Here is a 24367-nt window from a genome sequence, read left to right on the forward strand (position 1 = left end):
GGTCCAAAGATTCTTTTTCAGAGCCTTGCAGGATCTTTTAGATGTAGATGCAAAGTCTATATTCTGGTCGTTCTGTTCTTGCGTGTAACCACTGGCTTGCACTTTGTTGTAAACCCTCTATATTTCCATTCATGAAGGATTCTCTTGATTGTAGACTTTTACAATAATGTCAACATACATTTCAGTTGTACAAGCAAGAACACCTCACCTGGCCATGAGAATGCTTGTCAGTCATTTGTCCCATTATTCGTGAGAATTTGAAATAAAGCAGAAAGTCTGCACTTCAATCATATCTTAATTGTTTCATTAAAAATCTCCTGTGATGGTGTACGGAGACAAAACTACACAAACTACATTTTTGACATTTTGACTACAACTGCATTCACACAATAAGGCACATTACTGCATATTCTATCAAAAAAACCTGGTGGTGTATGGGTGTCTTCCTCAAGCTTGGGTTATCTAGAAGCACCGTAGCTTTCCCAGCACTGCATTTTCTGAACAGAGACCTCTGATGTTGAGTTTGGAATCTGGTGGAGCCAGTCTTCCAGGTAAAGGGGGTTACAGCTCTTAATCAATTTATTACCCACTGGGACCACTTTGGACTTCTATTATCACTGGGATGTCTCAGTTATGCAGTGTATATTACATATAGTCAATTCACATAACCATAAAACACACAACTTTTCTTTATTTGATGTATTTGTAATACTTTGAGATCATTTCTGTATTTTTTTCTCCCTCAATGTGCACAATGTGGAAGCCCAGTTTCTGGTAAAGGGATTGGATGTTTGTTGAATATAACTGGATTGTTATAGAAGAAAAATGCTTACTTTATAATAATAATAATTATAACTATTATTGTATGTACAACAGTGGGGTCTGTTCAACCTAAAGGAATAAAGATGTAACACCAGTTTTGTTAACCTAAAAAAGCCATTCTGACAAAGAACTGTGATCACAGACACCCTAAAGCTTGTGTTTTTATTAGTCTTGTAGATACACCAGTAATACTTTGCAAATGATTTGCCAAAGTACTTACATTGAATATGACAAGAGACATTGCGTCCCTCTAATTCGGGAGTGTACAGTTGTTTAATAAGGCTTGTTATAGTAGCAAACACTGTGCACTTCATTGTTCAGGCAAAACATACTATGATAAACAATCCCCATTTCTCAACACAAAAACATTCCTATGGCGACGACGTTCAGACAGACAAAAGTTTGCATATTATACTTTTACTCCACTCCACACATTATAATACAGACAATCATGTGTCCCTCGAATCAAAGCTGCCCCACGATCAAGGTTTAGCATTGTGCTTTTTTATCATTAACAAAGCACCGGCAGTAGTGGCCACACTGCCAGTCAGTGAATCACAATGACATTGCACGGTTACACAACACTGATTGCACTAAAGTTAAAGGCATTAAATGAAGTACTCTTATATAAACATCTGAGTCTCTCTGTAAGGGAGAACAAGGAACATGTACATATTCATAACTCTTCTTTGGTTCACAAATACACTAAAAGACATGACTGTTATTCAAAACATTGCGATATAATACAGCAGCGTTTCCCAAAAAGGAAGGAAGGCAGGTTACAAATAGCAGACAACCTATTCACAATTATAATCTCTCAATATAAATAAAGTCATGTAGCTACCACATAACATATGGTTGATTTACATATAGGATTTTCTCACTGTAAAACTAGGACACATTTGGCACAAAGGCAATGTAACAGTACTTTACACAATCTACACAAAAAATTCTAAAAACACAGCAACCAAGTACAGAACCTGTTACAGTGACTGTGTTATATATATTCCCACTTGTGTATATCAAAGGGAAATATTAGCTAAAATGTCATGGTGCAACTGTCTTAATATTTACCTTTTATCGAATGATAATTATCACATATAGTACATATATACTATATAGCGCCCCGAACTGTCATCTGTGAAAAAAATATTTAAATTTTAGATCCTGACCAGTCTTTCATTTTTCATAGCAGCTATATACAGAATCATCAAGTGTTCAGACATTCTTGCTATTGCATATTTCATTGAAAAAGTAACCCATGTTAAACTCAGCTTCATCTCCTCTTCATGTATGTTTTTATCAAGAATACCACTGTTCTTAAACCTTTTCACTCAGAGAACCTGTTGTGCAAATATGTTAAGTATATGTCACGGTTGCAAAAGACAAGAGACAGAAACACACAGGGCATGGCGTTATTATTTGTTGTGCATTAGCAGAAAAGACCCATAAGCAACATCTCTATATGTCTTGAGGAGATAGACGGGATACGAAGCCAAGCCTGAGTCTCTCCAGAGTTGGAAAAGACAAAATGTTAAGAAAAAAAATACAGGTATGACTCTTACAAGTCATGCCCCAGTCGCTCAATCTCCTCGACCAGGAAATCGATGTCTGACCTGGTGGCGGCAGGGTTGGAGATGACCATGCGAAAGAAGTTGACCTTATCTCCTTGTGGCTGGTAACCCACCATCGTAGTGCCAGACTCCATCATCATTGCTTTGATCTTCGGAGCCACCTGTTGCAAAAAAAAAAAAAAAAGTTCAGAATGATCAAAACACTAACCTGCCACACCACCTATATAATCAGCCAATCACATTGCAGCTACTCAGTGCATTAGGCATGTAGACATTGTCACGACGACATGCTGAATTTTCAAACCGAGCATCAGAATGACAAACAAAGGCGATTTAAGTGACTTTAAATGTTGCATGTTTCTTGGTGCCACATGGGCTAATCTGAGTATTTCAGAAACAAATAATGTTCCCACATAACGATCTCCAGAATTCACCGGGAATGGTCAAAAACACCAAAAATATCCAGTGAGTGAAAATATCTTCTTGAGGCCAAACGTCAGAGGAGAATGACCAGACTGCTTCAAGATGGTAGGAAAGCAACAGTGACCACTAAAATAAATAACCACTCATTACAACCAAGGTATGCAGAAGAGCATTTCTGAATACACAGCATGTTGAACCACAAAGCACATGGGCTACAGCAGCAGAAGACCACACTAGGATGAATTTGTGCTGCAGCATTCAGACGGTAGAGTCAGAATCTTGTGTAAATAAAATTAAAGCATAGATCCATTCTGTCTCGTATGGCTGGTTCAGGCTGTTGTTGCTAAAGAACAGTCAAAGTCATCAAATCATCTCAAGCTGGCTTCTTGAACATGACAACGAGTTCACTCCACAGTCACCAGATCTCAATCACATCAATGATGTTCAGCTGAAAAGTCGACCGTGTGTTCTCATCAATATGGACCAAGATCACTGAGGAATGTTTCCAGCACCCTGTTGAATCTACACTACAATTAATTAATCCAGTTCTGAAAGTAAAAGACTGACCAACTTGGTACTGGCAAGGTGTACCTAACAAAGTGGTCAATGAGAGAATACATTCAAAGCAAATGTATATGTATACATATTCATATTTGACTTTATGAATCCATAAAACCTGGCAGAAAAGTGGTGCGTAAATCAATCTAAGAGAGCAGGGGAGCTGCAGATTGAGGAGTAATTACCTTGTGCAACCTCTGACGTCTCTCTTCACCATCAGGTAAACTGCGCAGGCTCGGTGGAATGTACCAGAAGCAGACATTAGTGTGCTGCGGCTGATAAGAGAAAATGGGAACAACATTTGTAATGAGTGCTGATAAAAAGCTGCCTTCTGTATTTTCAGCGTTTCTTGTCAACATGTCAGCAAAGCAAAGCGACCCAATCAATCCCAAAACCAAATTAAGGCATCAAGTGCTGAATTATTGCGGTTATTCATCACAAATGAAAAATATCTTTTGTGGAGCAGAAAACTCGGATAAAATAAAGCACAGACATTTTTCATCTGTTCGAGTTAGCGCTGCAGGGAATCTCTGGATGTTCATTTTTAAAATGTTTGCTGTGGAAACAGTCATCTCACCTCTCCTTTGAACACCATCTTGAATCCCTCTCTGTTTTTGATTTTATTGTAGAGGTAGGCTGACAGATCCAGGCACTTATCAATATGCTGCTCAAATCCTACTGTTCCCTGTAAGGGGAAAAAAAGAAGCTGTTACCATCTGCTTCTGCATATGGCAGCAAAGCTGACAGAAGCCCTGCAGATTAAAGCACACCTTTGCCTTCCACATCAGCCAGAACTTGAAGATATCGACATGCCGCCCACACTGAATGGCTTTGTCACCGGTGTCGTATGTAACGTCGTACTGTTTGTCTGGCTGGAAGAGGTATCCAGCACACATAGAGTTGCAGCCTTGTAACAGTCCCTGCAACGGAAGCGATCGTGATGAGACATGAACAAGATGGTTTTGGTGAAAGTGCACAGATTCGTTTGTGTGTGCAGAGGTGGTATAGTGCGGAGCAGGAAAGTGAAACAAACACATACTCACCCGCTCTCTGACTAGAATGGCAGAGCACTGCAGTGGCACTCCCATCATCTTGTGAGGGTTCCAGGTGACTGAGTTGGCCCTGCAGAGATATTGAAACAGTAAACACAGCTCTGTGAGGGTGTGGAAATGTGTGTGTGTGTGTGTGCTTATGGAGTCTGGTAGTGAAAGGTAAAACGACACCGACCCTCTCAAGATTTGAATGTAATAATTTTGCATGTTTGCATTTTGAAATATGGAGTCTGCAATCTGTAGCTGGAGCTGAGAACAGATTGCACTCTTGGCTTAAGACTAAAATACAGATTTTCCAGTTTCCTCTCTGGCCAAAGAAACACACTCTACTAAAGACACTGATTTCAATCAAATGGTGTCTCTTAGTATCTTTGAAATTACTGATGTGTCTCTCTGGGTTTGCCTATTTATGTTCAATGCAACTATTGTCAAACTTTCCCAAAAAGCAAATAAAAAATACTTCTTGAATGCCAGACAATGCCTCTTTTGACAAGTTTTGAAACATTTTTCAAAATCTTTGCCTGTTTTTTTTAGGACTTGCACTCTTCTTACATCTTATTGAGACAGGAATGTTTAAAATTCTCAATGACAGAACATATAATACTCAAAAAAAGAAAGAAAAAGACATATGGGCTGTCTTAAGGCTCTGCACCTCATTATTTTCTCTCTCTGTAAATTTGATCACATTTATCACAATATATGCTACTCATCTGTATGTGCCTGTATATTCTGGCCTGCTGGTCTTCTCTGAAAAGCTCAAAGTTACATAATTTCCAGCACCTAAATTTTTTAAGTGGCTGAAAGAATAAATGAGGTCACCAAGAATGCCTCTTTTCACTAACACGACATAGCTGAGATCGTCATGAAACAGCTATCCAGAACTTTTGGGGTTTTTTTTTTTTTGCTTGTCGTGCTTCACAAGGCATTCAGATTCTTGTTTTGGCCCTCTTATCGCCTGACTCTTGTCTTTCTCTTTGTGTGTTTTGAGTAAAGTGTGCTTCCTTTGTTAAATTAGAGTGTTGAGATTTTTTTCTCATTATATGCAGCTTGAAAACGCCTGGTAGGCAAGCTCTTGATTTGTGCTCATTAGACAAAATGACTGTCTTAAATAATATAGAAAAGATGCTGCTTTTTACAGGCTGAGTAGTGAAGCAGATGTGCAAGAAATTCGTCTAAACCCGTGTTTGCAAGTTCAGGCGATGTGTTCATTTACCTCTCCACTCCATTCAGCTTGTGTCTGTGTTTCCTGGACATCAGCAAACCTCCTCCCCACGCACCCTGCACGGGTCACAACATGGTAATAACACTGAACATATTGATATTGATCATAATGCCACAGCAGACTGCTGATTTGTACAGCTTTGTGTTCATTTTTTCCTTGGAGATCAATATTCTCTTACATCCACATGAAGCCACATATTGTACTTTTCACAGATGTCGGCAATTTCATTGATGGGATCAAAGGCTCCGTAGACGGTGGTACCAGCGGTGGCAGTCACAAACAGTGGAACATACCCCTACGATGCAAAGGCACAGCACACACAACAACAAAAAAAGACAATTCTTGGTTGAATTCAGGTTGTTATGTTCTTTTCTTTCTGCCTGATTGTTGACATCAAAGAGATCGGCTAAAACACGTTGCTCAAATGACGCTCTCTTTCCATCTGCACCTATTGTTGGGGCAAAATTGCTTCCCCATTTCTTCTAGTCTACGCATCACTTTGCCTTTGAAGGAAAGAGATACTTAAAAGCAGAGGGAGCGTCGTATGTGAACAGACAGAAGCATTAACTTTATTGAAATAGCCTCACTGCTCCAGCATACCGAGTGTTTTCTTTGCTACAAGCAAATTCTGCAGCTCATGTAAGTGTTTCTTATTTTAAGCAGTAGCTGAACAGAGGGAATAAAAATGTTAGCAGGGCGATATCTGAGTCATTGCTGCAGACATTTACCTTTCGCTTGGCCTCTATTACTTTGGCTTCTAAGTCATCAGGAATGACTCTCCCTCTGGAAAAGAAGAGGATATGCAGTAGTATCTCATCTAGATGTTAAATATTTTTCCTAAACTATGTGCAGGTAGGTTAAATAACAAAACAAACCTTTCATCTGTGTTCAAAAGGATCAGGTTCTCTGTTCCGAAGCCCAGAGCTGCGCTTGCTTTCTTGATGGAGTAGTGGCTCTGCAGGGACAGGAGTTCATCACTCATCACTATGATGCTGATATTTATTTGCCCACCTAATGTAAATATGCTCCGGTGGTGAGATGTTAATATTCAGTGACACCGTTAGTGTTTGACTAACATGCTCTGAGGTGAAGAGGACCAGTCTGGGTGCAGCTGCCATGCCTTTGGTCTTCACTTCTGGGAAGAACTTGTATCTGGCAATCATCACACTGTACATGTTGGAAATTGCTCCACCTGCAGAATCAAAACATGGCTTAAAAATTTGCTACATGTGTGATAATATGGATATTTCAAAGGCAAAACTTCTTCTACTACTTTCTTTATTTGTCCCTGACAGTTACTAATAACTTTGTAGATTCACATACTTAAAAATAATTATGATACATTGATAATGGTAAAGCAGCCAGCTGTATATGAAGCAGTTAATACTAACCTCACCTTTTATTTTTTTACACATTTGTAATTTTATAATCCCAATGTCTGTTTCTTTTGTCTTTAAAATGGGACACTTTGCATCATGAGTATAGTTTGATGATTGCATTTTTACTGTTTTCATGCACATGTGCTTCCATTGGAGGTTGATCATTGGTTGAGATTTTACCTGGAGAAAATATCCCATCACCCTCTCCATCTGGCCAGCCAACAATCTCTCTCATTTTTTTCAGAGTCAGCTGCTCCATTAGCACAAAAACGGGGGCGATCTCGTAGGTGAACCTGAACCAAACCAAAAGCAGAGAACTTGAAGAGCTACATGTAAATGAAACCCGGCTGTTTGATTTCCACTTAAAAATGTAGCACAGTCTTTAACTCTAATTAATGTTTTAGAGATGGACAGTATTAGATTAAAAAACAAAACATCAGCTCAGTTGTGAGGTGAGGGGCAGCATGAAGTGCATTTGGATACTTTAATTGTATACAGCATGAGCAGTAAGTTAATTTTTGGTGACACTGAAAGGGCCAGTCTTGGTCAGAACAAAGAGTATTTTTTAAAGGAAAGTAGTCATCTGTTATACTCATGGGGTGAAAAAACGGTTGTTGGAGATGCCAGCACTTGGCTGCTGCTTAAAAACAATATGAAATTCATCTTATTTTTGTATGCCATAAAGCTCTTCTTCTTCTTTTAGCCTTTAGGGGTCACCACAGCAGATCATCTTAAGCGGAAATTTTGCAGCTCTGGAAGGATAAGACCAATATGTGCCCATCAGGGGTTATAAGGAGTGGACGAATTCACCCAGAGGTCAGACCACACAATGCTCAGACAAACTTAAAACCCCCCACAGAGAGCTACATCTCAGACTCTACAGGCTATGGGTAGCATGTTAAATGTTAAACTTCATGATAGTACAATTAGGAAAAGACTGAACAAGTATGGTTTGGAAGGGTTGCCAAGAAAAAGCCTCTCCTGGTGACCAAAGAACATGGCAATGTGTCCTAGGTTTGCAAAGTTCGATTTGAACAAATCACAAGACTTCAACACAAACGCCTCATACCAACTGTCAAGCATGGATGTGGAGGGGTAAGGATTTAGGTTTGTCAAACATAGTCCAACACAAACTCCTCCAAAGTATTCCAAAGACAAATGTGAGGCTATCGCTCCAGCACCTAAGGTTTGGCCTAAATTGACAAGTTACAACAGAATGGGTAAAAAAGAAAAGAATCAAGATGCTGCAAAGGACCGGTCAAAGTCCAGACCTCATGTTGAAATTGAAGTTATTAAAATTTTGTAACTGAAAGAAGGTGTACTTTCTCTTCACCCTGACTGTATAAGATTTGTCATATAACGAAACAAGATGAAAACCAACAACCTCAAAGAAGCACACAGCCAATTTGGAATTGCAGCACAAAAAGACTCATCCAAATTCTCCAAACCAGTATTCTTCTGCTTGCACAAACATCTATCCATTCATGTAAAGACAGTAACTAAATCATTAGGAACATTGCAGTATGTCACACTGTAACTCACAGCATCTTCAACATGTATAGACCCATGGCAACATGAAGGGGGAAAAACATAAACAAGTCAGATTCGTTCATGCAGACGAGGCTCACTCATTCTGATTATGTAAGACCAGGATGTGATTGTCAGTCTATTAGTGTCAGTCAATATCTGCCAGGGGTAATTAGGGTTGATAGAGTAATTAATAAAGGTAAATTGGTGTGTAAGCAACCTCCACCCGTGGGTTCAACTCCTCCACAGGGGTGTTGTTAGCAACACAAAAGGTGAGGGTACTTTTTGAAAGCCACATGATGGACTGATGTCTCAACCAATGAGAGGGAAGAAGACTTTGAAAAGCATTAGTCTACTATAAACCTTCACATCTATTACCCTCTAAAAGCTCCACTAATCTCTAGATAATCTGTTGTGAAGGATGAGCTCCGCTCAGAAATGATGACAGATCGGTTATAAACTTTAAAAAAAAAAGAAAATTGCCGTCATTTATTGTGCTGAAGGAGAATAACTAAGCTGACCAATGAGGCAAAGGGATTTTTCAGTTTGGCAACCCATAATTTGTTCTTAACAATGGACTGATCTATAAGACCTTAATGAACAATTAAGTTATGTCAACAGCCATTTTTTACAACCCTCTGTCGGCTTTTTTATGTAGCTTAATCACAAGCAAAGTCCAATTTTCCTCTGGAGTGCAAGCAGTGTGATTCACAGATGACTTGTCCATGCTGCCAACCTTCCTCGTCTGTTTAGTATATAAGTGGTTTTAGCTGATAGATGCATGTATTGCCATTTAACAGTGAGATTGTAATGTAATGTAAAAGCACTTTTTCTTTTTGTTTTTAAAGATCATTTAATTTCTAATAGGAGACAGGAAACAAGGTCCATGGCTAAAATCAAACCAGGCATCCGACGCTTCTGCACGTCTCATCTTCGGCACTTCTCGGGATCATGACAGATTTCTACATAAGCTGACCTTTGACGTTCAGGTGGATGATGTCTACCTGAAGTTCAAAAATCACCAGCACATGTAGTTTTATCACAAGCTTTGTCGTTTTCATGTCGATAGCACTTTTATGAGAATGTTTTATTATATTCTCAGCTCGTTCGGGTCACTAAACCTAAAAAAAAAACCAATAAGAGACTTTAAGGTATCATTACACTGTGACCCCGAATGACCTCCCGGCTGATCCTAGCCTCCCTCTATCAAAGGAGTTTAACTTGTTTATGTCTCTGTATTCCAACATGCAGGAAAAATAGACTGGAAAAAGTAATTTCATACTGTTGCTTTTTTGAATATTTAATACCCGTTTGATGTTTTGTTTTTGTTGTTTTTTTTACAATAAATTTCCCCTTAGGAATAATAAAGGTGTCCTTTTTCTCCTATATAAATAAATGATATTTGACTGCAGATCAAACAGGTGCACTGACATGTATCCATTAACGTTGAGTGTATTGAAGATGTCAGTAAATATAAATATCTGGAATGGGACTGAGAAATTTGTGATGTTTGCTTTATAAAAATTTGTTTTCTTGCATAACTTCATTTGTGGACAGAAATCTAACCGTGCTCTATATGAACATATTCACTAAGCTTGGTAACATTTTCAGTATGACACTGATTTGTGAGTCCTGTTTGTTGGGGTGCTCAGTGATACAGCTCGCCCTGTTACATTGGTACAATGTACAATACTGATTTGATCAGACATCCCTCAGACCTTCCAGCTCTGATAAACAGACCTGCAATGTTTAAGTATTTCCACCTGTTATTTTATTCATCGGCTAGATTTTGCAGAAATTACCAACAAAACTAATCGCTCATCTTTTTTATTTTACGCTGATGCATGCAAATGCAGCACTATTGCTATGTATGGTATGTTTTGTTCCTTCCCCTTTGAACGCATTAGGTGGCAAAACACCACTCATTCTTCTCAGTCTATAAAGTATGACGTAATGCAGTCCAACATGTCCACAGACTACAGCCCTGACTGCGACCACCTGCACAGTCTTCTCTGACAAAGAGTCATTTAGAACTCACGTTCAGGATTGATTGCACTATAGCAAAACTGAGCAGAGCCCCAATAATGGCTGCTGTACCGATCCTGTGAAGGGAAAAGACTCATTTTTCTCTCCCGGCATTGTTATGTCACAGGAACCAGCAGCACATGGAACAAAGACAACATGTAAACTGTGAATGCAAATCAATATGCAATTTAGTTTGCCTGCAGGGCTGAATTATGTGACCACAGCCTAAGCGCAGGACAACATCGACAATACTGCCAGTGAGTAGCCATCTGAATGTCTTCTTTTGTGCTCTTTATTTTCTTGCTTGACTGACAATCTATTAGAGCATGCTGGGCATTCCTCTGCCAAACACAGTAATTACTGTATGTCCCTTGAAGTATTCCTCTTACTGGGAGCCTCTCTCTTCATGGGCCATTAAAAACAGTGAGTACAAAAAAAGAGCTTTAAAATAGGCTGAATCTAATGAACCTAATAACTTCAAAAACATCACATTTTTATTGCGCTGATCCCGGCTGTATTGGAGTACTCACATATTAGTGTTGGCTGTAGATGTAAGCCACTCTCCTGCCAACCCCACAATATCTAATCCGGTGGAGAGCTGGTTAAAGAACCTGGGGTGACCTGCGATTGATGAAGATGCAATAAAGATACTCAGAAAACACTTTATTATCTAAGAATTTGTGTGAGTTAATGAAAGTTATTGATTAGCACTACAGCCTGCAGGCCTCATACCTGTTCTCACTCCATATTTTAGCGTGTCTCTGCAATCCACTAGGATCTGCTCCAGAGACTCAGGCTGGTCAGAGAGCTCCAGGTTGAAGCCCTCGATGCCCTCCAGCAGCTGGTGGGGATGGTGGAAGTCCAGGACCTTGGTAGACCTGTCAAAGGTCTTCCGGATGTAGCTGGTGAGGATTTCCACGACCTCCAGCAAGAACTGCATGGTTGGCTCCTCTCCATTTTTGGCAGGTAGCAGCTCTAAAAAATGACAAAGGTCATCTGCATTCATTTGTGTTTTGTTTGTTTTTTTTAATTATTCTTTCTGATTTTTACATGTTTTACAATTTTATTTTTATTTTTTGGAAACCTCAGGATCTCCCTACAACTTATTACTTTTATGTTTTCATTTTCTTAAACCATCAAATTCAATAAAGACATTTTTGAGAAAATTATTCTTGCACAAGAATCCAAGAATTTCCCACAGGTTTATGGGTGAATTTAGGCCTAATATATAATGATGATGTTAAAATATAACGAACATACGGGTTTTCTTTGTATTTTAAGCCTACCTCTGGCGTACAGATTGGAGAAGTCGGACTCTGTTCGCCTGAAACGCGCCTCTCCGCCGCTGTTATCGCAGGACAGCAGGTTCTTGGCTGTGCGCTCCTTGAAGGAACTCACAATCCTGCTCCTCTCCTCCAGATTGTTGTTCTTCTGCAGGAATCCTAAATATGAAGAAGGGGAGTCCGGAGGATGAAAACACTTCCCAAACATGATGAGAGCTGCAGCTTTCCCCACTATAACATGCACAATAACGAGTACTTCTGTTTTCGTGTTTCTCCAGTTTATCTCGTCTCTCCCGCTTTCTCTCTCGCTCTGTCCTTTCTCTGCCTTTATTTTGAATGAGAAGAGGCTCCCATTCTGTCCTATTCACGGACGGGTGGGGTTTGATACCTCTCTGGGAGGTTGAAGCCAGTGACATCAGCACCAAACTCCAGCCAGGCAAAAACAAATGGCTGTCGTTTAGTGGATGTAAATTCTTATTAAGACACGTTGTGCACTTTACTGTGCAGCGGAGAACACAAGTAGTCATACATTCATACGAATATATGAATACAAATAAAATAATACAGCTAAAAACCTCTGACATTTACAGTCTTACTTTAATTCTAAATAAGAAATCGTTGTTTTTGTGTTTCTTTCTCTATTTTGGCGCGTAGTTGTGGATTCTATTTAATGACCATAACAAAAACCAGTAAAACGTGTCGGTGAAAGATACCAAAAAATAATTGTAGCGCGCACTGGTGCGTGTCATTCACCAGTATGGTAACTGTCCTTGGTTAGTTAGTGTCAGGCTCAAATGGACTCTGAAGGTGGAAATCGGAAAATCCATCCCGCATAATTCCCTCTTTAATTTCATCAGCTCTGACTCGGGCATCAATTGATGGGTTTTTGGCAGCTGAAGCATTTTTTCCCATTTTGTGTAAAATGGCGAGATGATATTGGGGGGTGGGGGTAATTTAATAAACTGCATAATGCTGGTTAGTCTTGCGGGGTTTTTTTTCGCGAGGAAGGGAATTAAAAATCTAATTAGAGCAGCAATCAGCGCTGTTTCCAAACGAGCCGCGAGTAAAACGATGCAGGCCGTGAAGCCTACAGTCATGTTTGTAGAATATTAGCTTCGATCATTGAGAGATGCAGATTTATTCAGAAAAAAATATAATATTGGAAAAAAAGGGCGAACTTACCACATATTTTCATCCCCAATTTTCTAGTACAGCCATGCGCAACTCCACACCAAGCATCATAACCTGACATTTAAAGGAGGGAAAACTATTAGAGACGGCCTCACAGAAAGAAATGCACTCTTTCATTTTGAATGCATTTATTTATTTTTTAGCTTGAACAGTTACACATGAAAATAAATGATGAGAAGAAAATGAGAATGATGAAGAATGCTAAAGCAAAAGAAATAGTTTCTTTGGAGTATTTTAACATTTAGCCGCACTCTGGTGGGCAGTGCTGTATTTTCAGCGCCTGTCACCGTTCATGACCTGGGCAAGGACTTAAAATTAATTAGCTCTTTGATCCCATGCCAGCCTGATTGAGTGAAAAGATGCTGGTTAAAAATGCAAGCGTGGGTAGACATGAGCCTGCCGGCCAGTGACAGATAGAGAATTACTGTGTTATCAAGTGCTTCCAGCCAGAGAGGGGATGGGGCACCTTGGATGGGAAGCAAAGGCGAAATCCTCGAGAAAAAAAAAGAAAAACACAGCAATTTAGGGGAGGAGGGAGTGCAGGGGTGGGGTGGTAGGAGTGGGGAGATAGGAGGAGGAGGTGGTGATCGGTCCCATTCCCACATCCCAATTTAACCCTTGCTTTGGCTCATTAGATAAATCATCGCTGGGCTCAGCTCACTGGACGCACTTTAACAGACCCCCCCCCCCAAGCCAGTAGAAATGAGACAGAGAAAAGAAAAATAGAAAAATGAAAAATAAATAAATAAATAAATAAAAACAGGCTGAACAAGCATTTTCATATAGGATTAAAAGCACACAATACATTTGCAGACGTGCAGATATATAGAAAAGCCAGGCAATGCATGGGCCTAATGTGAAGCAACCAGCGCAGTGCATTAGAGACACATATACTGCACGCGCAAAGCCATTCCTACAGGTTATCCAAGATCACACAGGACTGGAAGAAACACAGCAAAACCTTAAATTCACCAGCATCTGTGCTTATTTCACCTGTTACATGATTTTAGACCCCAGACTCGTGCTTGTATAACCGCTGCCAGTGAAATGACTGCACAGTGCCCTTTATCGAAGGCTACAGCGCTCAAGTGTGCCATTAGGAGCAATTTATTAGGGCAGGCTTTTAACAGCAACTTCAGACGCAATTTCTATTATTCCATGAAGGCACTTTAATTTAGAAATGAGTAAAAACATAAAATTAATAATAATAATAATAATAATAATAATAATAATAATAATAATAATAATAATAATAAATCCTCTCTCTCTCTCTCTCCGGTGGTGCTCCTCCGGGCTTGTCTTCCAGGCTAATCGCCTGCAGTGTGATGTTAGTAGAGGACATCATTTTCTGACAGCAGCACTGGTCTGCCACGCAGATGCCGGGAGGGGTGGAGGGTGGGGGTGAGGGGACCGTATGGTGAATGAAATGCAGCGGTGATTTGTGGCGAAGGAAGCTCTCTCTCTCTCTCTCTCTCTCGCAAATGGCAGCGGAATTTTTCTCTTTCTTTCTCCACCCCCCCCCCCCCCCTCCTCCACCACCACCACCACCCGCACTCTCTCTTTCTCTCCCTCCCTCGATGAAAATGATTAATGGCATTACCCACAAAGTAAATAGCACACGTGAAATAGCATTTTATCTGTAATGGACCTACTTGAGCCCGGTGGCCGTAAATTTGTCGAGTTGGGATCCGGATCGCCGCCAGAAGAGGAGGGTGCAGACGCCGCCATCACTCCCGAGACCCTGTGCCAAAGTCCTCACCTCAAAAAGCCTGGTCACTTTTTTTTTCTCCTTTATTCCCCTCCCAAAGCTGTCTCTGGGCTATCCAATGACAGGGGAACAGAAACAATACCGCGTGTATGACTTAAAAAACAAAAATGTGCCTCTTCCTCTTTAACACTGAAAGAGATGCTCAACTTGGAGACTCTGGACGACAAGGGCACAGTCTCTCTAACAAGTTGATTTGGGGCTTCAAATTCTCAGCCCAAGCTACAAAAATAAATGTATAACTAAAACATTACCACTTTACGTTTACGCACAACTAACAGTTAACTATTTAATTAAACCCTTTCTGACAGAATCACATCATTTCAGTAACATCGCTCACTGCTCAGGAGATCTGAATGATGGTTATTTTTTACCACAACAGAGCTTATTAATAACCCTAATTATTCTGGCTAAGCTATTAAAAATGTAAAACATTTAACCATATTGTTTCTGGATGTTAGGCCGAAAGTAAAAAAAAAATGCAAATAATATAATAATAATAATATTAATACTATTATTTATTTATTTATACTTTCTCCAATTAATATCATGGCCTTATTGGTAATCAGTCATTAGCTTGAGCCACACTAATATCAATGACAAATATTAGTTAAAGGTGATCATTCCTCTCACCGGCCCAGGTTAAAGTCAACCCACGGAAATAGACGACGTGCATCTTCATTCCCTCCCCCCATGCGGTTATTAAATATTCAAATATTATTTTTATATTCGAAACCTTTTCAAAAATAACAAATACAAATACGTGCAATTTGCGTGCAAACTGGGCCAACGTGTAATTTAAACCTAGAAGTGTCAAAGGAACTTCTCCCGCTTTATAAAAACACCTGTTAGAGCATCGATGGCAATAAAGGAGACTTTTGTTGCGTGCTGGCTTCCTACAGTAAACCCTGAAAATGAAGAATGAAGCTACTTACCGCGCCTATGTGTGTCCAGGTGAACAGGTACAGTCCAAAAAACAAAAAAGAAAAAGAAAATTTTTTTGTGACTAAACTGAATCCTGGACGAGAGCCTGCCGCGCTCTTCCACTCAAACAAGACGAAGAAGAAACAATAGACCCGAGTCCCGGCTCTCCGTTAGATCCGACACAAGGTGACCTTGCTTGTGTTGATGAGACTTTGATTTGCTGACATTTAAAGCGAGCTTTGTCTTTCTTTTGTCACTGCGCACGGATGACTCACGGTGCTACCTCCAGTGGTGCAGCATATCTGTGAGGCAGCAGAGCAGTCTGCAGGTGTGACACTGAATGGCGCCGCTTTCGGCCCCCTAAAGAGCCACTTTTTTGGGGTCTGTGGGGGGGTTGCTTGTCTCCGGATCTATACAGCTCTGGTCTGAATCCTAGTCACGAACATGGAGTTGAAGTTTGATTCCGTGAGCATGAGGAGGGATCAGGATCTTTAAAGGGGGGAGGAGGGGGGAGCGCTGCTTTTTTTTTTTTTTTTGCTCTTGTGGAAAAAAACAAGAGGGCATCACACAAAGCGACACAATCACGAGCCTGAAACACTCATTTTGTTGCTCTTGTTTATTTATTTATTTGTTAGAACCCCACGAACACCACGAGGGATTCTTCTATTTCAGCACATCGAACGGGGAATCAATAAGAAGCCACGCCGAGCAGTCCCAACGCCACGTGTGATTAAATGCAGAACATAGAGCTGTCACAAACATCTTATTTCCACACTTTCTGTGCAGACAGATCGGTGCTGAGCGGTGAAGATGTAACCTACGACACCAGCGGCGCGCTGACACGGGCGAAAAATCCACAAGGTGGCAGTGAGAAACCAAGAATGGGTACTCCAGGAGCCCAGCACAAGTGGTCTATTTCCAGAAATACTCCATGAATCTAATTATAAACTAGCCCATTAATCTGGAACATGTCACCGTCATACGTGAAGGCACGGGACATGAGTGGACATGCACGAGGCGGCCAATCAGGAGCAAAGATCACCCACTCCTGGATTCTGGGAGATTTGTTATCCTTGTTCTTCTGATGATGGATCATCTTGAAACCGATTAAAGGTCACATCACACGCTGTGTCACGATCTATAAAAACTGTTTTTGAGACTGTGGTGTTTTCAGCACTGGACAGCTCCATTACAGTCTGTGGAAAAGGCTTTAAGAAGCCTACAGCTGCCCAGCTCTGACTTCCCTGAAGACAGTCAGGGCCGGAATAACCTACAACTACAGGCAGGGGAAGTTGAATTGCTTGAACTTTAACAATATCCACATGTCCATGTCTAAAGCATCATTGACCACTTTAACTCTACATCATGCTAATGCTAAAAGGTTCATGGATGTAGTGGAGGAGGACATGCAGAGGGCTGGTGTGGCAGAAGGGGGTAATAGGGACTGGGTGAGATGGAAGCAGATGATCTGTGGCAAGACTTAAAGAAAGAAGAAGATTTACAGGGTACAATTTAAAGTCCTCATACTATGAAAAAATATGACATTTAAGAATTTCAAATTATTACTAAGCTTTCTGCCAAACTAATAATTGGATTTATTGGATAAACTTGGATTGTGGCTGTGTGGTTGTGGTTAAAGGCAATTATCTAATAAACATCAAGAATATAAGTAAGTAGGTACATTTTATTTATGTAGGATATTTAAAACCAAAGTGCTTTATGGTTAAATAAATGGTTCAGTGCAGTAACAACTTATCTGCCAACCACAGTTCAGATCAGCTGTTTCCAAGACCTTGAAACACAAAAAGGCATGTATTTAGCTTGGGTTCAAAGACAGTCACAGTTGACGCATTTCTGAGGATCATTCCAGATTCTTGGTACAGCGACAGCAAAGGCACAACCCCCTTTTTTAAAAGAAGCTTTGACTGAAGAATGGGACAGAGTGACTGGGAAGCAGGCCTTAATGATCTTGAGGGAGTGCATGGATGAAGTGTATCTACCACATATGCAGGTGTGGAAACATTTAAGGCTATGAACACAAACAGTCTCCCTTTATACTGGATTGTGTAACGCAGAGCCAATACAAGGCTGCCAACACTGAAGTAATGTAATCTCTCTCTCTTTTTCTTTTGGATTTTGGAGTATTGTAGACAAGCAAGAGCTGACTGATTAACTCCACAGTGTGGTGCATTACAGCAGTTCAGTCTGGATGTAACAAAATCACATACAACCATTTCCAGATCTCATTGTTTTAAGAAAGATTTTAGTCTGGAGATGGTTCTGAGCTCAAAGAACCAGCTTTTGATCGCAGTATTAATTCATCTGTCGAATTTCAAATTAGTGTGCAAGAGCATCCCAAAGTGGGAAAATCTGTTTTTAATCTGTGCTTCAATAAAAGAACTTAAAGAGCCCAAGTTATCCTTCAGTCCATCAATTAATACTGGAAGGCCAAAAAATATGACCTCAGTTTTGGACCTGTATAACTCCAATAAACTGTGGGACATGCAATAATTTGTATATCCAAGATTCACTCATTGAGATGCTGCTGTGTACTTAATTATACTAACAGATTGTAAGTGGTCCCATTTTGTTCTGAGGGAAAATGCAGCATTTTTTTGTGTCCTACTCAGCACTAATTAGTTTCTGAGGATGCACTTTGCTAACCAAGCTTGCTAATATTAACTCATAACTTGGCACTTCAGCCTCTCATCCAGATATGTTTCATAACTCAGAAATGCTAAAACAAAGGCTTTAGAAGCCTTGGCTGCTGCTACTTTTAATCTTCTATATACAAATTATAGCTAATGTGCAAATAATTTAAGGTTCCTGGTTCTGAATCTACCGATTGGCTGGGGTCCTTTCTGTGTAGAGTTTGTATTTTCTCCTCGTGCCTGCATTGATACCCTCTGGGCACTCTGGCTTCCTCTCAAAGACCAAAGACATGCACGTGAGTCTTTGTCTGTATCTCTGGGTTAGGGCTAAAACAATTCAATTTCAGTTTAATTTATTTATATAGCTCCAAATGAAAAGAACAGGTGCCTCAAGAGACTGACTGAAAACTTGTCCTGTGATATGCCCCAGCACCTCTGTCACCCTAAATTGGATAAGCAGAAGAAAATTGATATTTTGCAAATATCAAAAGCAAACAAGCTTTAGCAAATGTATAATTATTTAAAAAAAAATGTACAGCATTCAGTAATTTGCTATCATTTCACTTCACTTCCAGCTTTATGCATTTCTTCTCAGTCACATCTTTATACACCTATCTGCTTCCAGGAGGTCTTTACTAAGAAGCAGCTGCTGAAGTGTTAAACAGGGAGAGTGTAACCTGAAAAGGAGGAATTATAAAACAACAACAACAACAACAACAACAAATGATTAAAAACCAGAAGGAATAAGAGTTAAAGTTGATCTCCACCAGAAGCTGTTTAAACTGTCCACAAGAGGGGGCAGAATTCAAGCGTCTACTATATATAGCTAAGTGAGAAGGAGGAATGAAGGAGCTTTCAAGGAGGAAAACTGTTTATCCATTTCTGTTTTTGTGGCAGTAAGAAGGAGACCGTGCGGGGTCCAGTTGCTTCCCCCTGAGCTTGGAGCTGGAAGTGAATCTCCTTTGATCCTGACTTTAGTCTTTCCATCTCTGAGTCAAGGCTGCACAGATCTCAAGTGCCACTTTATAATCAATGACTTTACCAAGTCGTACATTATAAAGTTCTCACATAACAATATGCAGACAAGAGACGAAATTACATTTAAACAGCACAGATTAATCATTTGCCATTACGGTCACATCTTTTGCTAACAGTTAAACCCAGAAAAACAACTCTTCTTTTGCCTGCAGCGAACAGACCCCTGCTGAGAGACGAAGCAAGGTGACGTTCAGCTCTTAACCTGGAGCTCAGCGCTGTGGATTAAGGGTAAAATGGGCTAACACTGCACTGTGTGAAAATCATCGTTTGATCTTATTAAAGCAGGTGAAACTATGACACCATCAACAGCAATCATAAAACTTTCAGGGCCGTAGCCAGGATGTTTAGAAGACCTCAAGCTATCAGTCCAAATCCCAGAGTTTCTCCTCTTCTCCAAAACCAAAACGAAAGTGTTTAAAACTGCTTTTATTTCTTTCACAAATAGAATTATTCAATTAAGCATTTAATTGCTAGTTGTTTACAATGCAGCATGTAAAATAAAATACTAAGTAGTTATCTTGGAATCAATGAGGAACAGCTTAATCAAAAATTAACTTATAGAAGGCCTTTGTGCAGCCCTCTATATTTAAGCCATCTTTGACCTGATTGGCTGTCCTGTGAAAACAGAAGGTTTGGACAGACCGTGGGTGGGGCTTACTGCTAAAGATAATCAGCTCTCATCAGGGAAACTGAAGCCCAAGCTTGTGGCTCACAGGTATTGGTTATATCTGCACTAACCTCATTATCTGAAACTTGTGATCTTTATAATAATAACAATAATAATCTCTGACAAAAAATAAGGAAAAAAACAACAGATCCACTTTAAAGACATCTTCTGTTAATGATTAAATGATAGATATCTGTAAATTTACATACTACTGTATGCTGCTTGCTCAGTCATTCATGATTACCTTTACACCACATGACAACATGATAACTAAGCATGCGCCATAAGTGCACCCAGTAGAGTTTTTTTCATTTAGGATGATGCTCAGATTCAGCCTGCATCTGAAAAAGGAAGTCAGTGCAAAAATGCCCTAATTCACTATACCAGCCAGCAGGGGGCATATTCTCTGTTTTCACAAATAAATATACCATCGGAGAGGGGCACACTTGCTAACTTGCTTTAAAACATCAATAAACACGTTTCTGATTAGTTCATGGTCTGAGTCGATGGTTTCAAGTCTTATTTAACAGGACATGAGGTTTATTTTGTACATTTTAATCTAATTTAAGTTAAAAAAGCATAAATATTTCAGGTGTTTGTATCAACTCTGAAACTCTGAAAATGGAAACATCAAGAAAGGCTGGTTTGAGTATTTCAGAAACTGCTGATGTACTTGGATTTTCCCAAGCAACCATCCCTAGAGTTTACAGGGAATAACCTGAAAAAGTGAAAATATCCAATGAGCAGTTGCAGTTCTCTGGGCCAAAAAAACATGTTGGCTACTGCAGAGGCCCAGATTTGCATTTGGCCAAAGCCATTTCCCACATATCATTTCCCGCTTTCCTGTCTGCTCTACTATCCTGCCAATGAACGTTAAAGGCAAAAAATAAAAAAACAAAAAAAGATAAATGCCTTGTTGCTGTCAGGGAGAATGCCCAGACCGCTTCAAGCTGACATCAATACAACAGAAGAGCATCTCCGAGAGCATCTCCACACGTCAAACCTTGGAGCAGACGGGTTACGGCAGCAGAAGACCACACTGTTTCACTATACAGAAAACAATACAAACAAACTGTTTAAGCTGTTAGGAATAAAAACGGCTTTTTACTTCTTTAGTTGAAGTTCACAGAAAAATAATTCCTCAGTGTGGGTCAAATTTAAACAGGGTCAAGGACAGAATATAAACACTGTTAGATCCTGACTCCTTAGGGAATAAAACATGTCCAAGGGGAGCTGCTGGTTCCAGTCACTGCACTGCATTGTGTTACTGGGGCATACACTGAGCAGCTGAGTAAATGCTTATCAGCATTTAAACATATTTATGTAATCAATAAAGGAGAAAAGGGAATTAGTTATAAAGAAAATGACATGTTTTAATTACATTTTAATCACTGTGTACTGATGTATAAAACATGGGGCCCAGCGTGAGACTCAGTCTGTCTGACCTCTTACACATAAATCTCCATTCACGAGTCCCCCTTTTTAATCACAACTAGCATGAAATTTTCTCTTTATCAAAACACTTTTATATGTCTCGATGCAAGAAGTCAAAGTTAGAATCCAATTTAACAATTTTTCATGGTTTAAATACCCAATAGCCTTTTTTCCCCCTTAAGAGCCAATTAAAACGTACAAAAGTACAATCCTTTAATTTTCTCATAAAAATGTAAATGGCTCAAAATGACTGGTAGCAATCAGAGGAATTATTTCACACTGGAAAATAAATCTCAGCGTCTCCATATAATCATACAGCAATGACATCTGCGATGTAGGAGAAGTACAACATAGGGATTATATTTCTTTCGTGTTTCTGATTCTCTTTCTCACTGTTTTGCTTTACAAATGGGATGAGGTCATCCTGATTAAACTACAATATGAGGTTTATACCGTCGCCTGATCGAGTCCGTTTTTTAACCACTGAATACGGTTTAAACGGGCCTCCTGTGAGACATGAAAATCACAATCTCCTTCTCGCAGTTAGGGACACTCGGCTGTGAATGCATAGAAGAGCTGAAATCGAGTTTCTCGTGTGATGCATTTCCTCAGCGATTAAAGTGTCAGAAAGCATCTTTCATTCCTATGAAGACAGTTTTAGGATAAGGGCGGAAATTACAAATCAATTTGCTGACTATTTGTTTTCAATGATTTGTTTGCTCACTTTTATCCAAGCCTCGCAAATTCACAGTATGTGAAACTATTGCTTTTCACAAAAAGGGAAGCGCCAAGTATTCAGAAATTAGCCAAGCAAGGAAACCACAAGGTAAGGCCCCTCGTTTCAGCTGGCAGGCTAGCATTCAGATTTAAAATAAGGAGGTTTAATATTTTCCATCTAATAATGACAAACAGCAGCTAAGCTCAGTCACAAATGTGTTATTCATGCGGATAATGATAAACAGGACAGAAAGCCTTTTACTGGCTCCAGTCTTTGCAAGACATCACCAATAAAGAGGAAAACACAAACCTCTGCAGTCTTCTGTCTCCAGCACCGAAGCACCAAAAACTGCAGTTCTTCCAATGGAGGCCGCTAAACTGGATCTCTTGACAGTGTTTGGGGGGTGCTGGTTTCTTATTGGAGCATCTTGATGAAATTATCTGACAAACAAATGATCTGGCCCGCTGTGTGGTACAGCCCATATATGCTCCTGTTTTTGTTAGTGAAACTTTTCTTGCTTAGGACTTGATGGATGGATGTAGCTTGCTAGCACTGACTAGCTTGGCAACCTTCCGAGCTAAAAATTAAGCTAACACAAAAGTGGTAGTTCCTCCACTGGCTCAAACATGGAGTCAATCCCTTTAGACGCCCATGTAAAACGTTAAAACTTTACCTCATTAAAAAAAAGAGTCATGTTTAGATCCTGGTACAAAACATTTTTACCTTCTATGGATATTTTCCCCCCATTATATGAACTCTGAGTGTGCTGGATGTATTTATAACTCATCCACATGAATATTTGACTGAAGGGTGTGGCTGTTTTGATTGACAGACATCCCAATATTGGTATCTGGAGCCAGCTGGTGTCTGCTAGGCTTCATCCACTACTTTGAGTGATTAAATTGGACCTCTTCGCTCTGTGTGTGTGATGCGGGAGCCCAGCTAATTTATGGCTTGCTTCTGTTTTAGTGAGAGAAATTCCAGCATTTACTTGTGCTTTAGTAGTACAGTTTGTGATTACTGTTTGCTACCCAAGCTAACGAGTGTTAGCTGATAACTTAGTGCTCCACCCACTGATTATAATGTAGCTAAGTTAATGGCATATTTGGTGAATAATTTTGACTCAGAATAAAGACTTGAGGCCAAACTTAATGAAAAAACTAATCTATATTCAGGTAAGCAGCAGAAACCAAATGTCCATAAATCCAAACAAGGGAAACCAGACAGCAGGAGAACAGTATGAGCGATACAATGTGATGAAGAGCTGAGGAAAACTAAGGGCTTAAATAGATACACACTAGGTTATTGGGGAGAGGGGACACAGCTGTGTAAAACAAAACACAGGTGCACAGAATCTAGCTAAGAAGTCAAGGGGAAACAAAACTAAAGAAAACACTAAATTAGCAGTTAACAAATTAAAACAGGAAGTGATTAAACACAGGACGCATAAATGCAAACACAGAAGGAGAGGAAAAATGACTTCGTGGAATAAATAGTTACTAAAAGTACTAAGAAAACACAACCTGGAAATATCATGAAAAAGCCAAAAGAAAAAAAAAGACAATAAGGCCTGAATATGAAAATATAAATAACAGAAAATATCAAAATAAACTAAACTTAAATACTAAACTTGGGTGGTCACAGACCCCGAAAGATGACAGTTAACTTCTGTCTTAAAGAAGCCAACATGGCAGCAGACAGATAGTTAGATCTAAAGCTTTAAACTGTGGAGTCTAAAACCGAGAGATGACATCACGGTGGCTCCAGCTTTTTTAGGCCACTGTCTAAAAGCACACTACTCTCTGTTCTTAAAAAAACACAAACAAAAACAAACAATAGCCATCAATCTTCAAAATGTTGACAATGTTTTTATTTGACTGTGAAAACTGTTTTAAATCATAGCTATAAAATAATTTATGCTTAATGGGTCATCCACATAGGAAGTGATTCCCGCATCATGCATCACTCTGTAGCTGTAGACTGGATGCAAGGACAATTCAGCCAATCCGGTTGCCTAGGAAACCCAGCGTTATTGACAAATATAGCTGTCTTGATTTCAGCTTACAGACTCAGTACCTATAAAATGTCTACACAAACCTTTTCTCTTCTTGCTG

General features: G+C 39.7%; 1 protein-coding gene across 3 annotated transcripts; it reads right to left on the minus strand.

Moving 5' to 3' along the window:
* Positions 1-970: 970 nt before the first annotated feature.
* LOC113008015 (glutamate decarboxylase 1) lies at positions 971-23033 on the minus strand. 3 transcript variants are annotated; one of them, XM_080290422.1, is made up of 17 exons: positions 22563-23033; positions 14709-14875; positions 13048-13110; positions 11869-12024; positions 11315-11557; positions 11113-11203; positions 7211-7323; positions 6728-6843; positions 6527-6606; positions 6380-6434; positions 5830-5946; positions 5643-5707; positions 4421-4499; positions 4148-4297; positions 3955-4062; positions 3563-3652; positions 971-2557 (listed from the first exon to the last, which is right to left on the minus strand). In XM_080290422.1, exons 2-17 carry the CDS (start codon positions 14782-14784, stop codon positions 2384-2386), a joined length of 1776 nt encoding a protein of 591 aa, XP_080146548.1. In that variant the 5' UTR covers positions 14785-14875; positions 22563-23033; the 3' UTR covers positions 971-2383. The 3 variants fall into 3 exon arrangements, with proteins under 3 accessions (XP_080146548.1, XP_026000905.1, XP_080146549.1); XM_026145120.2 differs by lacking the exon at positions 22563-23033 and adding an exon at positions 15757-16756; XM_080290423.1 differs by lacking the exon at positions 14709-14875.
* Between the last annotated feature and the right edge of the window lie 1334 nt (positions 23034-24367).

Source organism: Astatotilapia calliptera, chromosome 16 (genome assembly GCF_964374335.1).
Source record: "Astatotilapia calliptera chromosome 16, fAstCal68.1, whole genome shotgun sequence".
Lineage (NCBI taxonomy): Eukaryota > Metazoa > Chordata > Actinopteri > Cichliformes > Cichlidae > Astatotilapia > Astatotilapia calliptera.